At 39.4% G+C, this 17497-nt stretch overlaps 2 protein-coding genes across 9 annotated transcripts in view; one reads left to right on the plus strand and one right to left on the minus strand.

The window, feature by feature from the left end:
• Nucleotides 1–11083, minus strand: part of KIF20B (kinesin family member 20B) — a gene marked incomplete at both ends in the record, with an annotated part of 39855 nt that extends 28772 nt beyond the window's left edge. The window contains 12 exon segments of the mRNA XM_082309131.1: nucleotides 1362–1469; nucleotides 1473–1510; nucleotides 1513–1658; nucleotides 2153–2224; nucleotides 2707–2818; nucleotides 4339–4533; nucleotides 5187–5235; nucleotides 7366–7550; nucleotides 9754–9892; nucleotides 10093–10209; nucleotides 10323–10409; nucleotides 10928–11083. Coding sequence (XP_082165257.1) covers nucleotides 1362–1469; nucleotides 1473–1510; nucleotides 1513–1658; nucleotides 2153–2224; nucleotides 2707–2818; nucleotides 4339–4533; nucleotides 5187–5235; nucleotides 7366–7550; nucleotides 9754–9892; nucleotides 10093–10209; nucleotides 10323–10409; nucleotides 10928–11083 — 1404 coding nt within the window.
• Nucleotides 11084–14362: 3279 nt separating this feature from the next.
• The window catches only part of PANK1 (pantothenate kinase 1), a 55553-nt gene continuing 52418 nt past the window's right edge, over nucleotides 14363–17497 (plus strand). For 6 of the 8 annotated variants that reach the window (XR_014228025.1, XR_014228026.1, XR_014228027.1 and 3 more), the window contains exon 1: nucleotides 14363–14659. The gene's annotated coding sequence lies outside the window, so the exon portion shown is untranslated. Of the gene's footprint in view, nucleotides 14666–17497 lie in introns of all 8 variants that reach the window. The other 2 variants (XR_014228024.1, XR_014228030.1) reach the window with 2 other exon arrangements.

Raw genomic sequence — 17497 nt, forward strand, 5'->3', positions numbered from 1 at the left:
GACATATCCAGTTTAGGCCTACAGTATCCAACATTATCAGAGATCTCTCTCACTCAGTACCCTGCTTCTGAGAATGGACAACAACATGTGCCTAGGCAAGGAAATAAGTGTACACCAAACACATGGAGATACTTTTCAGGACATTTTCCCTAATCAGCCAGCAGTTTGGCATTTCCTAAGTCAGAAGTTGTGTCCTTGATTTTAACAGCTGGTGATGTAGTTTTTGATGCTTATAGCAAATTTTATGAGAATTGCTAAAACATGACTAAACGTGCACTTGCCACTGAATATGTTGCCTGCATTTTGGATCCATGACAGCTATTCAGTTATATGAATAGTGCTACAGAACTCAGCAAGATAGTGACACTCCTGCCAGAATACACATACAGCTCATAAGTAGCTTTGCTGCAGGAGTAATAAACAAGAATCATGTTAAAAAAGTTACTGCTTCCTATTCAACTTGAAAGGGGCATCTATCAACACTTTAAGAGATTATGCTTCAGAACATTTCCTCTATATTGTTAAAATTCCAAGTTGTTAGGATCAAAAAAAGACATTCTGAATACATTAACAGCCCTCTAAGCAGCTGCTAGTTTTAATGCATCCTTCCTATCTGGAAAGGACAGGAAGATAAGAAAGACTGTACATTTGAAAAATGTAGGGTTAATCAGGAACACATCCTAGCAAAGCTTTTTCATCTTAAGGTGTGATGGACTTTGAATTGGCTATCAGGAACACTGTTATGGGGTAAGTGAATTTGGCAGAGCACATCCGGGCAGATCAATCAGCAGAATGAGAGTTCATTTAACTTCTGGGACAGAAACAGATCTTCAAATGAGAACCTATGTTCCTGGAGAGTTACATCCAGCTGTGACTATATATTGTACTTTTTTTTTTTTTTTTTTTAGACAGTTAACTTTTTGTATGATTTTACTCTTATTTAGATCCTCAAGCTAGGGCATAAATAGTGGGAAGGCTTTCTTTTGTCTGCATATGGTTAGCTAGATCAGGAGGAGAGTGTTAAAAGTTATGTCAAGATTCAGAAAAAACAGACAAATTTTGTCAGAGTGCACAGTCATGATACCACAGTAATATCCTGCTGATGGAAAATGTTAACACTAGAAGTACATAGAAAATGGAGTTAGTTCACAAAGGAGTAATAAAAGGCTGAAAATTTGACTCTTGCTATGCTAGTGAAAAGGGAGTTTTAAACTTATTCCAAAGTTTGTTTGATAAGCCAAGCTCAGAAAAAAGTTAAATTGCTAAACTCTATGATAGCATGTTTAAAGGATGTTAGAATTTGAATGATCTAATTAAAAGAGAAAACAAGGAGAGTTTAAAGATAACTTTTGTAGATCAACAAGACTTCGCAGTAGAGACTTTACAAGTCTATTCATCTTTTCTACCAAAAACTTAAGTGTTAACATTGCATATTTCAAACAATAGCTTTTAAACGTCGTAGGCAATACCTAAAAAAACACAACTAGTTTGCAATTTGTAAAAGAACTTACTTTGACTGTTGACTGTTCTTGAGTGCATTAATACACTTGCCTAGAATCAAGAGAGAGGTGTTTATATTTCCACTCTCTTTTAATCTATCACCTTCATTGTGGGTCTTGGTATATCTTTCTGAACCAGCAAGATCACACATTGACAATCTGAAAACAGATAAGGGAAATTAACTTTATTTACCTTAGAACATGCACAAATTATTCACTTCTAAAAATGATCCCTTTTCTTAGAGGAAGAATTTCTTGATCTTCATCTGCATGAACCCTTCCATCCTTTTCAACGTTACTTCCCCAATCAAATTTCACACTACTTCCTGCCAAACCTTTTTCCAACACACTTCCTCTTCCCCCCCTGCCGCCATCCTCTTCCTTCTGAGGGCTTACATGAGTTCAGGAGTATGAGTATAGCAGGCTAGCAGAACCTTGTGCTGAACAGAAGGGACAAGACATAGAACAGCATTGCAACCTGATGGCTTGAGGCAGAGGGTCAAGTACTGTATGAGTGTAGGAAGTGGGGAACCACCATATATGCATAAGGCTCTACCAGGGAGCACTGGGTGCATAGCGCAGTACCAGTACACCAACATGGAAGATAATTGACAACATCACAAAAGAAGAGGGGGACTCTGCTCTGAACTTACTCATTGACTCGGGTCACTCGTGGTGCTCCTGAATCTTCAATTTTCAGTACCTTAACTGTGAATATGCTGTGACTAAAAGGAGAAGTTTAAGTCAGCAGAGAAGTGATAAAGTAGACTAACACCTTCAAAATATTTTTAGCCTCCACAACATCTGTTCAAAATGTTGTTGAATCTGTTTACATATCTAAGATTATGCCTTATCAAACACAAAGAGTCTGATAAAAGTCTGATTAAAGAGATTAAAGAGATATTCATGTAGCACTTGTTTTGCTTTGTCCTCAGACATTTAGATGGAATAAAGCTAAGTACTTTTGCTTGAAGGAGAGTATTTAAAAAAACGTTGTTAGCTTTTGTACATGTTCATCTTACTGAAGGACTGAATCCTTTTAGCTTAAAGCACTGGTCACGTACTGCTAAAGGACACCAAAACTGAAACCTAGATATCTAGGCCTTGTTAAAGCCTCTTCCCCTCCTAAAAGCCACAAGCCATACTTCAGTTACTCCTTCCTCCCACACACCATCCTATGCCCAATGTTATTCAAAATGTTTCTCACCTTCTGCTAGAGCAAGTATTTAGTTTTGTGCTTGCAATACTCTGGTGTTTCAACCCCAGTTTTAGAAGTCTAAAAGCTTCTTTAGAATCAGAAATCTGAATCCACTGCAGATCTTTAGGAAGAACAAACATGATAATTTTGTAAACACCATTATCAAAAAGAAAGAAGGGATTAGTGGATAATATATGCACACCAAGCACAATACATTTATGTGAGACATACAAACGTTTTACTAAGCCTGCTTCAGACAGAAATTATATGATGAGAAATAAGACCAAGATTCCTCCTTCCATGGGAAAGGAAGGACAAGTATATCGCATCATTTCATCCTATTAGCACACTAAAATATGTTCCATCCAAATTAAGTAAGCAATCTTAGCCTGAGCACTGAAAAGCCAGAAGGTAGGGTCTAATACAAGTATGAAAGCCCTGTGTTTGTATTCATCAAGGCAGAGTTCTACCTGGACAGCTTTTCTGTTTTAGCCTACAATTTTGAGAAGCAGGGGGACGTCATCTGGATATCTTTCAGGGCCATCAACTTAACTGGAAAACATCAGTGAAGAATTTTGTCTGCAATATGATGACTATATGTCATCTTGGTATGTGCTAGATTAAATGCCTACAACCCTACTAACAGAACTTGTAACATGAACATTATAGCCTCTGTTAAACTAGAGGTCACCAAAAATTGTACTAGCAAAAATACCAGCTGTGACCAAGAAAAAACAAGAAAATCATTAACTGCTTTTCCTCAACAACATCCGGAACAGCCTTACACTTCCAAATTTTATAAAAAAGATTAGGCTGAAGCATATCTCAAAGCAAACTATTTCCTAGTTCACACATTTTCTAGTCTTTAAAGAAATGAAGGAGTTGGGTTTATTGTCCAATTCAGCTTTCTGAATCTATAGCTGGGCATATAAAAGATAAAAGCAGCAGGCCAAACACCTACAAAAAAAAAAAAAGTCTTTAATCTAGAATTGGTGTCTTGATTGTCCAAAGAACCTGTAACAAATCAAACAGGTTTCAAACCCTATTTTTCCATGGCCAGAAACAAACATTGAACTGTTATTTTGAGTTCTGTTAGCTTCCCACCACCCCCAACCCAAAACAAATTACATTACAGGTTTGCTTAAACTACAGTACTGTAAAATGTAATTTGAAGCCAGACCAAACGTTCTCACATGTTTTCTGAAGTCTGTTTCTCTACAGAAAATATTAAAAAAACAAAACAAAAACAAAAAACAACAAACAAAAAAAACTCCCCACTGTTGAGCCAATTATAACTATAGTTAAGAACTTTTGGAGTTGTTTTTTTTTAAGAAAATGGGGGAAAAAAAATCACTAAGAAATTTGTCAATTGCTTTCAATTTTTCTCCCGTTTCAAAGAAATAGCAAGGCAGTGGAGCACACACAGGTTTTTAAGAGTTACAGTCAAGAATAAAGAGAAAACCCTATTAAAGGTACAGATACTTCTACGTATGTAGATTGTTGCCTTTCATACTCAAGGTATACATTTCTAGTGCCACAGTGAATGCATTTAGGACTTTTCTAATCTAGAAAGAAATGTTATTACAGGAAGACTGACTTTTCAAATTACATATTTGGCAATTTGCAATGTATTCTAATCACCTTTTACATAAGAACATCCCTTGATGTCTTGAGCAAGGCGTAGTGTTCTTCTTTTCTTGTCATTTGATATAGGAATCAGTAGATCATAAAAACATTCATTGTAAATCTCAAAAAATGAAACCCAAACAGAAAACTTCATGTAATTTTTTACAGTTGTGCTAGATTGTTCCGAGTCCTTTAAGAGTTCTTCTAAATCTGCCAAGTACAAAATATTACAAGTCAATATAGGCATAGTAAAGTTAATTTCATTTAAAAGAATTAATAAGTGAAAATTGATATTACAGCAGCCTTCCAAAAAACACTTACCCTAGACAAAAGTCCATTGAAATCCCACCCCCTCCCCCCCTTAAGGATCTGGAAATCACATGCTTACCCTACATATTTGCAAGAGACACCTACTTTACCACTTCCTTTTCCACTTGCAAATTCTATCAAACACATACAGCTTAGTTAGAATTATTCAAGTCTCTTGAATATCTTTAGAAGACAGAGAATTAAACTGACAAGTACACTTCATTCTGACTTTTTAAAGCAAACCTAGTAGTTAGGTAGTATTTTACATATTACATACAGGTACTCTAAAAGCCTGTCAGGACACTAGGGCCCATAGCATAAGTAGTACTACTTTTCCTTGCTGTAGTTTCATCTCATTTGATGCCCATTCAGGTGTTCTTCTAACCATTTTATCCTTGTGTTTTCTGTCCAGATAACTTGCTCGGTATCCAACTCACAGGCATATAAAAATGCCAAGTAGTCATTTTATTATTAACATAAGCCAGAAGTCAGTTATTGACCTTAAGAAAGCTTCTTTGCCAGCTTTAATTGCAATTCTTTAATATAAAACATACCCTTAGAATCAACTGGTGCTTTGTTGTTAGTGCTATTTTGATGGTCTACCTACAAAAGAAAACAGAGACTTTAAGATATATTGTTGCCAGTACATCACCAGTACACCACCAGTTACTTTTATAATAGCTCTATGGTCCTATTAGATTGGAATACAGCATAGTCGCAATAAGCCAATACAAAGATCCTGGCTACACATCATGCCTACTTCAACGCACCTGTACGCTCCTATTGAAAGTGTTGTTCTTACCTTAATACTCATTCCTGACACTCCCCTTACATCAGGTCTTATCAGAGGATATAGTATTTCAGCTTGCTGAACCAGAAGAAAACTAGCCACAGAAAAATATAGAGAGGTGGGAGCCCACACAGAAACAGGGTGATTTAACAAGATGATTTGCAGGAGTTCAGTTGCAGTAGTTCAGCTGCAGTTTACACGTTACTTAACCTGGTGAACCTAGAGAGTCTTAAAATTTTTTAGTATTGCTAATTTAGGATTCCATATCTTATGGCTGACTAGGTCAACCCTCAGAAACAGAGGTAAATGTAGAACACTCATTCACTTAAGAAATTAAGCGAGCAACTTATTGCTTCATGATACAAGCTGTAGAAGCCTTTCACAATTGAAATAAAGTCTAGGTTTTCGAAAGAGAAGGAAAATTTTCTTCTGCTGAGCTCTTAAAAAAAAAGTAAAACAAATCCCTTCAGCTCGAACTCATGAGTTTCATGCACATACACTCCATTCCCAGTCCTAGTTTTGGTTGGTTGTTTTTTTTAGGCACAGAAATGCAAACAAGTGCAACTCATCTACCAAAACCAGTATGCTTAAGAGAAGAAACATGGATTAAAAAACAGGTGTGGTTTGGGTTGGTTTTTTTTTTTTTTAATGTTTTGTCAAGAGTATATTTCATACAAAGCTGGACTTCCATAAAGTAATTCCTGAAATAGTTAAATATTTATGTAATCAAGACTGTTAGGTTTAAGCTTTACACACGTAACACACCCACCCAAACCTGCCTCTGTTGAAGGAGATGCAAACTTTGCCACCAAATTTATAAGCTGAAGTATTGTTCTTATAACCAAAGTTTTAGAAACTAGAGGGGATGTGTATGGATGGTCAAACACACATTTGTGATAGGTTTTTCTGAAGTCTTTAAAGACTGCTAGAGCTAGATATAACATATGCCTGTGCTTTTGAAGTGATGTCTTGAAGAATTTTGCTGCCACCTGCCTTCCACATTGGAGAATTCCAGTTAACTAACTCATGGATAAAAATCAAGTTAACAGATATATTCTATCCCACGATGGCCAGAACACCCCATAATAACCCAGCACACCCCTAGGGAGATGCTTAATTCTTTTCATTAAAAATAAAAAAACCCACAATAATCCCTTTCTAGTTGTAATTCCTAGCATACGCTCAGGGGTTTGTTTTTTTTTGGTTTTTTGGTGTTTTTTTTTTTTTTTTATATATATATATATTATTCCATTCATTTCAGAATTAAAAACAAGAAGAAAAAGGTATGCTTATAAAAAAAAAATACAAATCTCCCATAACTGTAATTGGACTAAACAGCTTTAGAATTCCAGGCAACTCAAGAAAACTGAAGTGTATTTCTGGACTGCTCAACAGTGATCCATTTAAGAATGAAGTCCAGCAGAAACCCATTTTAATTCAAATCTTTAAAAGTCCACTGTCTTCATAGCTCTTCTGTTTCAAAAAAAAAAAAAAAAAAGCATCTTTTGAGGATATTTGCTAAACTGGAAGAGGGAAACAACCTCAAAATCATTAATTTCTTCCAAGTATCCTGAAAGACAGTGAATTGCTTAAAGGAGCAGACCTACTAGCATCCCCACAGATGGGGAAACTATTTGCATTTCAGTCCTTATTAAGCACCAGTAACCTCAGAGGATAAATAATCAGGTGCCCAAGTTATAGAGTAAAAAGCTTAGAGTTTACATCCTATCAGGTATTCAGCCACAAGACAGTAATCCACAGGAGAACAGGGTTGATCAGCTCTATTGCTCACTTTACTGCTAATCTGAATAGCTGGCTGACAGCAAATAGACACATCCATGCTTAAATATAGATAGTCTCCTCCCATTGAAAAATTAACAGGATAACATTGAGCTATCTAAATATGTGTGTACTCATCAGTATAGAAAGAAGTGCTCCTCTACCTCTTTTGTTAGGCGAAGTATTGAATTTTTAATAGCAGTTTCTTCTCTCACTTGGTCTTTAGTCAACTTTATATAATCTCTACACCGATGGGGTTTGAGATCCATTGCTGTGTATAGCTTTCCTTGAATACTTTTAAACAACATATCCATAGTCCTTGGCAGAATACCAACGTCATCTTCTGTCCCTGTAAGCAACACACAAAAGAAAAACCCCAATTATTACTGTGAACAAGGCATACACATAAATGAAAACAGAAAGATAAGCAATTCTAATCTCAAGGCATACATGAGGAATTTGGGGGCCACTTACAGCATGAAGCAGTGGTTTTTTGTATTCTCAAGGTAACAGAAGTGTCATTACAGTGTTTTGAAAGTATTCGGCTTTCAACAACAGCTGACAGTATTACAGACAAAAACTGCTGGGGTAGTCTGCATAAGCTTAGCCTTAAGGAAAAAAACCAACACAAAAAACCAAACAAACCACAACCAACAGACTTAAGAGATATTTGCAGTTTTTCAATTGAATTTCATAGGCTGCCTTCACTCTCTCTCAAGGAAGTAATCTTGAAATAGAACTCATAACTGATCTCTCAAGCTGCAGTCCTGTAGTAATTCCACAGACCCTAAAAAAACAGTTCTAGAAGCCTTGTGAAGACTCACTCCTTTCCCTGTCCCAGACCCTTTCCTCAGAACATAGTACTTGTGCACCTGAAAGGCACAAAGGAGCCAAATAAAAGCCTGAGCGCACATTTGATCTTTCTAAATCTGGATGCAAGTTTAAAAGGGGTTCACTTAACTTTGATTTCTAAACAAGAGAGAAGGGGAAGGAGAGGAGAGTGGAAGAGAAACTACTGTCCTGTCTCAGACTCTCATAGCATCATCTTCCAGCCCCTGATAATTTCTCCTATTCCCAAGACAGATGGGCTTTTATCAGTTACAGCACTAGCTGTGTTGCCTAAGCCAGAACCTATGTAAAATCTGGTTGGCACTCAAACACCAAGCTAATAACCAAATAACATATTAAGTTAAAGTACTGTTGCATTATGTTTATTTCCCCTCATCTCCTCTCTTCTCTAATAATTTTGTTCATTGTAATGCCACTTGTAATTCAACTTAACATGAACAAAGTAACTCTCACTGGCAAACAATGAGCAGTCCTAAAAAACTGCTTCATCCTTCACTTAAGTCCTTTGCCATTGACAGAATACAGGCTCCCATGTAATGCCAAAGTGGAAAGGCTATATCGACAATATCGGGAGTAACAGAAAAGGAAATCATGGCAACATTCTGCCCTGCCAATTCTTATCACGAGTTGATAGTTAGGTCCCAAAATTATAATACCATGAAAAAGCCTCCAGAGTCTGAAAAGACGTGAATCAAAAAGTTATTGAAAAACCACACCACACAATATACCCCAACCTAGTCAAGCATGGGGGACTGTATATGTTAGGAATTTTGGTTTTTGTTATTTACCTATTATTTATTAGGACAGGAAGGAGCATCCCATTATTGCCCCAGATTAATGATAACTGAAAGTACTGGCAGTAGTCTTCAGTCATAATCCACCTAACAGAAGACCACTTAGAAGACAATGTCACTTCAATAAAGATCAGTTTCATATGGCACAAAATTCACTGTCCTTCTACTACTTCTTTGTGTAGAATAAGTAGCATAGCATCTAGAACTGCCATTTCATTTAGGAGAAATTGTTTCCATGTCAATCAAATCACCTCATTTGTTAAAATGCTTTGAAAAATAATTGAAGAATAACATCTTCTGACCAGAAAGCATATTGAGTTTTAACAGTACAGAAACAGTGCATCAGGAGACAAGGTCTCCTAGAATATTATCAATAAGCTCGGAAACTTGAGACAAGACAGAAATACTTGGCAGTAATAAAACATGTTTCAAAATGTTTGTTTCAATTATTATAAGCAGAGAATTGAAGACAGTGCATATAAGATGCATATGGCCTTTAGAATAATAATAAAAAAATAACAAAATGCTAGCCTGGTGTAGAGCAACTTACACACTTTTCACATCCTGATATATAGATGATGTTTTTTCCTAATTCCTCCTTCTCCCTGACATTCTAGATACTTGGGGAGGGGGAAGAAAAAGTCACACACACCTGGTTGAAATTATTCCAGTCTCACAAAGCAATATCACTACATGTTTATGTAAACTCTGGCAGTGACTCTGTCTGTTGTCAGTTTAGTGATATTTGTTATGGAAGGACACTTCCAAAGGCTATTTATTAACATTCAAGAGAAGCCAATGTATAGGGCCTAAAGTTTAAAAAAAGGAAAAAGTTACAATATTTCTGCTAGGAATAATCCTCATTTAAAAAAAAAGGTTTATTCAAGGAGAACACATTTCTATTTATACCTTGGAATGTGTAGGTTTTCCCAGCATTTGTAACGCCATATGTAAAAATAAGACGATTATATCCATCTAAGAAATCTTGCACTGGTTGCTTCATGGTACCTTCGAAGAATTCTTCTTGAGTTGTTTCAGGTCCAAACACCTGAGCATTACCAACAAAACGTCTTTATTTTGTTTAAGCAATCAGAGACTTTTAAAGAATCTTTTAAATTTGATATGTCTATAATCTTAAAGACTATTGACAGTTAAAAAAAATACCTAGTTTGCTTGGTATTAAATAATATAAAGTTAAACAACTTTTTCCAGAAATAAGTTAAAAACTTTTAAAGACAATTCATTTACTCGTGAGAAAGTGAACTTCTGTATCATCTGTCCAGCAGTTTTTTCACTTAGTCGACTCAAAGAGTTTTTGGGAGGCCTCAGTATGATGCTTGTTGAGTCTTCAAGTGAAACACAGTCCTGTTAAAAGGAAGCACAAGCAATACAGGCATGAAAAGAGTATAAAGAGCTCAGATTACAGGAAAAAAAAACCCATACATTTAAAGTATTTTAAAACTAAATAAATGCCACACCTGCAATTCATTTTCTCTTTCCAACGATGTAAATGGCCTAATACGCAGGCAAACTTGTATGTGTCCCTTAGACTCCAAACTGCACCTCTTAAATTAAGAAAACAAAAAAATTAAGGAAGTTAAAAATTTTACTAGATTCTTTGTTTGAAAGATAGCACATTAAGGCAGTTTTATTTTCATCAGGCTATTTTGAACAGACTTATTTGATGACATGGGAAGCAAATGTAATTCATTACATCAGTTTTTACAAGTGCTTAGGCCCCTGCAGAAGTTTGCTGTGATAACTTAGAGTTAATAATCTTGCAGCACATGTATATACACTACATTCAGGCCAACTAGAGATCAAGAATGAAACTCACAAAAACATTCTGTGATTAAGCTGCTCTGAACTGGCAATTAACTTCATTGACAGAAGACTGATGCACCCAATGCAGTGGGTGCAGTGCCACACAATGTAGTCCAATTCTATGCATCTCCTCCAAATTAAAAGCATACTAAAGATGCTTTTTCATCTTCTCTGTAAAATTCTGATTATTTTTATTGATGAAAGGACTAAGCTTATTTAAAAAAAAATCCAAACAATGCAGACATTAAAGCTTTCTTACCTGGCTTGTGTCTGAGCTTGAAGAAACCGAAGAAAATTCAGCAGAGAGATCTGCTTTAATATCTTCCACATTTACCGGTCCTGTTATTTGAGATGGCTCAACACTAGCAATATAGGATGGTCTGAAAAATTTCTCATTATCCAAAGGCAGTTCCATCCTGCAAAGATAAAATAAAACTATTTTTCGCTCTCTAATCACATAATGTAGAGCTTCTGAAGTCCCTTAGAAAAAAAGTCAATTTGAGACCGATAGCTGCAACTTCTTTAAGGAGAAAGCTTTCTTCATCCTACTTAAAATTTATAAACCAAGTTTCTGATAGCTGGGGAGAGGGTCTGCAGAGGGGTTTGCATCATGATGAAACAAGAACAGCCATTCTTCTTTCAATCAAAAGCAACCATTTACCAGGTAAAAGCTGTACACATACACCACAACCTTGCTAAAAACCATGTCTGATGAGGAAGATATGATTTTTTTTTTTTAATTATATTGTTCCACATCCACTTCTCCATCATCTTATTATAGTGTTCATTTAGAATAAAAGCTCATTGCAAGAGTAACCCAAACTCCATGGTTATCTCTGCAGGACCTGATAAATACTTGGTATTCTAAAGATAACAAAATGTAATTTAATACAAGACAGAGCTCAGAAACATTCCAAAGACTAATAGATAGTTTTAGCTGTCAAGGGGACACTGGAAAATTAGAAGACCTCATGCCAGAGTACAAGTTAAAGTATTGCTTTTTAGTCATTTTTTTCAGTCTTTTTACAGATCACTAATTCATTTATTAATCTATAACAATTATTTTTATGCATCTCAGAATCTGGGCAGTGAAAATTTGCCATAGAAAATGAAAATAAATTGATTCAGTGTTGATAGTAGAGAGATAAATTTCAAAATAACCTTTAAAAAGTGCATTTTATTTAAAAACATTAGTATATTTTGTCTGCACTTTGCTATTGCTTTTTCCTGGGTGTCCTGGTCTCAGCTGGGATAGAGTTAATTTTCTTCTTAGGAGCTGGTATAGTGCTGTGTTTTGGGTTTAGGATGAGAATAATGTTGATAACACACTGATGTTTTGGTTCTTGCTAAGTAGTGCTTACACTGGTCAAGGACTTTTCAGCTTCCCCTGCTCTGCCAGGTGCACAAGAAGCTGGGAGGGGGCACAGCCGGGGGGGGGGCTGGCCCAAGGGCTATTCCATACCATATGACATCATGCTCAGTATATAAACTGGGAGAAGAAGGAAGGGGAGGACATTTGGCATGATGGCATTTGTCTTCCCAAGTAACCGTTAGGTGTGATGGAGCCCTGCTTTCCTGGGGATGGCTGAACACCTGCCTGCCCACAAGAAGTGGCGAATGAATTCCTTGTTTTGCTTTGTTTGTGTGCGCAGCTTTTGCTTTACCTATTTAACTGTTCTATGTTATTTTACTTCAATTATTAAACTGTCTTTATCTCCACCCACGAGTTTTCTCCCTTTTACCCTTCTGATTCTCTCCCCCATCCCACCAGGGGGGAGTGAGTGAGCGGCTGTGTGGTGCTTAGCTGCCGGCTGGGGTTAAAACACGACACTGCGATATTACAGATGTGACTTGGCAGCTTTTGTTATGGATTAAGTTTAAAATAACTCATTGGGCAATTACTCGTAGACTATGGCAGCAAGTGTTCCAGCAATTAGACACTTACCACATGGCCTCCTACAATTTTGAAGCTTTGGACACAACAGTTCAATGATCTTCTAATACTACATCCCCATGTCTATGCTACAGCAACCCATATACATTGTCTCTCTAAATACTAATAGAGAACACATAGTGTTCATTAAAACAATAGACAGAACAGGGCTGGTTCAAAGCCCCTTTGCACAGGAAGAGTGTTGCCTATTAAGCAGTCATAATATTTTTGTTCCTCTTGCATAAAACCTGGAACATGTCAGCAGTTCAGCATCAAAACACTTAACAGCTCAGCCCTCCTATCTATCCTGTAAAAGGCAGATACAGAAACTAAGCAGCAATTTTTACTTTGTTTCTTCTAATCTACAGTTTTTATTTTTGTCAGGCAACTGTATGAAAACCCGGAAAAACTCAGCCTGAAATATTATCACAGCTTGAACAAACACTGACCTGTGAATAAGCTACTACTGGAAAGAAACATACCTGTGCTGTCACAATCTAGAAGTCTTACTCATCAGCTACACAAAGTCACGCCGCAAAACTCTTATCAGGCCTTGACAGGAAACATATTTGTTAGATAACTGACATTTTAGTTGCTTTAGATATAAGCTTATTTTAAAGTGTGATTTGTCAAGATTATGCTCTCATTCTGTGCCTCTTTACATAAGAGGGAAAAGGCAAACATTAAGCTATGTATGCAAAGCTAGAACTGAAAGTCTTTGTATGAGCCCAGCATTCAGACCATTGTAGTGTTCAGCCACAGACAGCATGCATAACCCAAGATGCAGACTGTCCATCTGTCTGCACGTTGTCATACAGCACTGTAATTACCTTAGATATTCTGGCATAAGCAGGTATATTGTCTGGCTGTAGCTGCTACAAGGTACTTGTATACTGGGATACGTTATTGTAACTCTGCTTATCACGACAATAGTTTAGAGCTGCAGACACCCTAAGAGAAGGGGATTCAGAGCAACACACACAGCAAAGCGTGGTGACAGTACACACACGGCCTGTAGCACTGTCAGGCAGCACAAGAAAGGGTAGAAAAGGCTCCAAACCACACAAGAAGCCTGGCAGCTTATATAAAACATAAAGCATCAGCCCTTACACATAAAAAAATTAAAAAGGAAATTTTTCCCTCTGCAGATATCAATCTTTCACGTCAAGACTTCGCACTGTTTGCCCGCTCTTATGGGACACCGCCGCAGGGCTTTGTCAGCATCACGGCCCTGGCGTCACCCGCGACCCGCGCGCCCCACAGCAGTACCGAGAAGTTTTCACGCACCGCACCACCCCCCCGCCTATGACTTTCCACCCACCGTAACGCTAGTAACCACGATCGCAGCAGGGAGAAGCGAGGGGACGGGGCCTCAGCACCGCCCGCCACGAAGGCCACCCACACCGCTTCCCAGCTCCGCGACCCCCAGGCCGCAACCACCGCCTCCTTTCCCTCCTCAAGCCAAAGCCCAGCAGCCCCGCAACCCGCACGGGCTTACTTGAGGGCCTGCGCCGCGCCGCGCCGCGCCGGGCAGGCCACGCCGGGCAGGCCCAGCCGCCAGCCCCCGCCGGGTGAAGGCAGCTCCGCTCCCTCACCTGTCCGGGCAACCGCCGCCGCTCGCCGGTGCAGCGTATCTGGCAAAGCCGCGGCTTCTTTTCAAATCCGACCAATGGCAGTGCGCGGCGCCACGCGGCCTTCTGGGAGGGCGGACGTTACTGCGGCGAAAGGCTCGACGGGAAGTGTAGTCTCGGTGGGGGCGGGGGAAGCGGGGCCGAGCTGAGCTGCCCGGCTGTCGCTGCGCTGCGGTGCTGTGCGAGGTTTCCTCTCAGGCGGCGGCTGGGCTTTGCTATGGCAGTGGGCTGCGAGGGGGTGTTTGCTGAGACTTCTGTATTGCACGCACCCAGAGCCGTCGGGGCCTGTCCCATCAGCGGCAGCAGGACCTCGACTGCCACGGGAAGGCGCCCTGGCCTCGCCGGGCCTGCCCCGCGGCCTGCCCTCACCTGCCCGCCTCGTCGTCTGCAGTGCCTGGGCTTTGCCTCCCTCAGGTTTGGCAGAAAGGTATACGTAAGTTCAAGCTTGTCGATACTCCGGGTGATTACAGTGATGCTATTTCCACAGGCGTTTTGCAGGCTGAGAGGCAAGCTGAGGCTTTGCAATCTGTATATAAACGGAATAATCACTGTTTGCAGGTAGCGAAAGGGAAGAGGCCGGGTGACCTGCTCAGGCTGCAGATGCCCTATATCAGAGCAGGGATCGGCAGAATTGGGAAACTCCGGTTTTAAGTTCAGGCTGTGCCTGTTCCTCACCCTGGGTTATAATACTGACAGAGTGGCAGCTGTGGAAAACACGTAGTAAAGTATCTTTGTTTAAAATCTTCCCCAGGTGGAAATCAGTGTTTGACACCAGGCTTGCATCATAGGGATTTAATTTCTTAAACAGCAAAGAGAGAAATCCTTTGGCTTTATTTTCAAAACAGTGTCATAATGCCAAACAGATCATCCTTTTCTAGAACGCCAGGGTATGGAAATGTACAGGTTTTGGTAACAAAAATCACCATAAGTTTCTCTTTAGACTCAGATAGGAGTTCTTTGAACTTTAATAAGGAATGTCTGCCTGTTTTAAATTGAAATAAAAGGAGAAGTAACTTGAAAGTAGACAGTAACTACCAAACCCAAACGTTTGTCTTTCATTTGAAGAGAAGAATGCCAGCTAGTACAAGCGATTCTGTAAAAGAATAATTCTACACAGACTCTGTATCGGCTGCTTTGATGAGGTTGTCTTTAAGATTAAATCCCATCTTTCTTTAAATAGAGGCTATGTCATATCAGTAAAAGATGTGTACTTTTCAGTTTGGATGCAGGCCATGTTGCAAGAGTTGGTCTGTTTTAACAGCAGAAAAGGATGCAATGTTGAATTTGAAATTGTTTGCCCAACAAAACTGAAAAGCTCTTGTAGACATACTTTAAGACTTAGGCTAAGTTTTTAAAAAGTATCTTAGTTTCTATCCTGAACAGAACAGTGAATTCAAACTACTGACCTAACCTAATGCCAAACCACCTTTTTCATACGAGGAGGGGACTGAGAGTGGCTCTCAAAGAAAGGGAAAAATTAGCTCCTGGGAGCAATCCTGAAAGTTGGTCTCTTCTACTTGTTGGAAAGGAAAGCTGAAGATTTTCTCAGAATATTTTGCAAGGTGTATTCCTAAAAAGGTTGGGGGCTATTTTCTGCAGAAAATTGTTCTTGCTAAGTTGGGGCATAACAAAGCTCATGGTACAAGCAGTATTTCAGTTTTGTTTAATAGTTGATTTCTGAAACTGTTTTTATAATACTGCACATGCTGCATAATTTAAACTAGTATCTCAAAGGACTACCATCAGCATACTGAAAGAGCAAACTAAAACACAATCTAACATGTGCTCCTAGCCTCACACAAACCACGATAAGGAAAACATTAGATCAGCATAACCAACCCAGCCTGATTTGGAGTGGGAGATGATGAAACTCCATCTATGTAAATAATCATTATGGCTTCCCACCAATATATTTCCTTAACGTGATTTGTGCAAGGACAGCCAGTTACAACAAAAATATCTGCTGCCAAAACTGTTAACTGATTCACCCTTGAAATTTGATGTTTCTTTTCAAACTCTCCATAATTTGTAGAGCGAGGTTGCTACTCCCCAGGGGGAAACAATTTTTTATAAATTACTTGTTAGAACTCTCACTATTACCCTTAGAAACTTACGCTCCTTGTGTTTGGGACGGGATTCAAAAGTTGTGGCTAGTCTGCTCATCTGAGTGGCGAGATGATGCCCTATGAGACGGCGTATCTCAGCTAGCTTTTACATTGCTGTCAGAAGTAATTAGAGACACAGTCAACACTGCTGGGACTTGGCCTGGCATCCTTCAGCACATCTGAGCCGCAGCCAAACCAGGACTGGCTTCAGCTTCTTTGTACGCAACTCACCTTCCCCAGGGAGTTAACAAAGGACTTCAGTTTCCCCTCGGCACTCCTGGTTCTGCTGTGCTTCCCCGTGCCCTGACAGCGCTGCCTTCCTGTCCTGCTTGGAGGCAAAGTTCGTTTGGAGCTGACTGGCACAGAAGGCTCCTGTTCCGTGTCACACAGGTGTCTTGGAGGAAAATAATGCGTTGTGTTATCTTCTTGGTAGTCTGCCACATCAGCCCTTTTTCACCCCTATCTTTCAGGGCAGTGCTTGTCATTTACCTTGTTACTTGCACAGTCCTGTGGATGCATTTCACACTTCCTTTAATTTGAACCTCTATAGTGATACCCTCACTGTCCCACTCCCACCAGTTGCCTTCAGGTGACATTATTTCTAATGCATATACAGCTGATTTTATGAACTCATGACTTTGCAGGCTGTTCATTTGCTTATTTTTCTTTAGTAATATAAGTACGTTTTCCTTTATCATCTCTTTTAAGCAACGAGCTACTTCTTCAGTCTCGCATTTCCCAGTTCGTTCAATATCATTTTTCGATGGCTGACTTTTGATTCCTTACCTATGTGCTTGTTTCCTGCTCAAGACTAGCCTTAAAGGAACAAACTTAAGAGAAAAATGGCTTGGGTTTGTCAGCGTCGTTTTTGTGCTTTAGCATGGATACGTTCAAGCCTTCCCTTGAAGGGAGCAGCACGGAGGCGGTCACCTGAAAGCAAACAAATGTTCACGTTGCCATCCCGTGTAAGCTGACTGGCACAGCGTTTCTTCCTTCCGACAGACGTGAACATACGTCAGAGTAATTACGCGAGACAAGGGGACGCGGCCCAGAGCGTCAGGCTGGCGGTGATGTCCAGAGTCAGTGCCCGGGCACCGCTCGCCCGACGCCGCCGGGCCCTGGGCCCGACCCCCGGCGGAAGGCGCCCGGCCCGGGGGCTG

Source organism: Platalea leucorodia (assembly GCF_965183815.1).
Source record: "Platalea leucorodia genome assembly, chromosome: 4".
NCBI lineage: Eukaryota > Metazoa > Chordata > Aves > Pelecaniformes > Threskiornithidae > Platalea > Platalea leucorodia.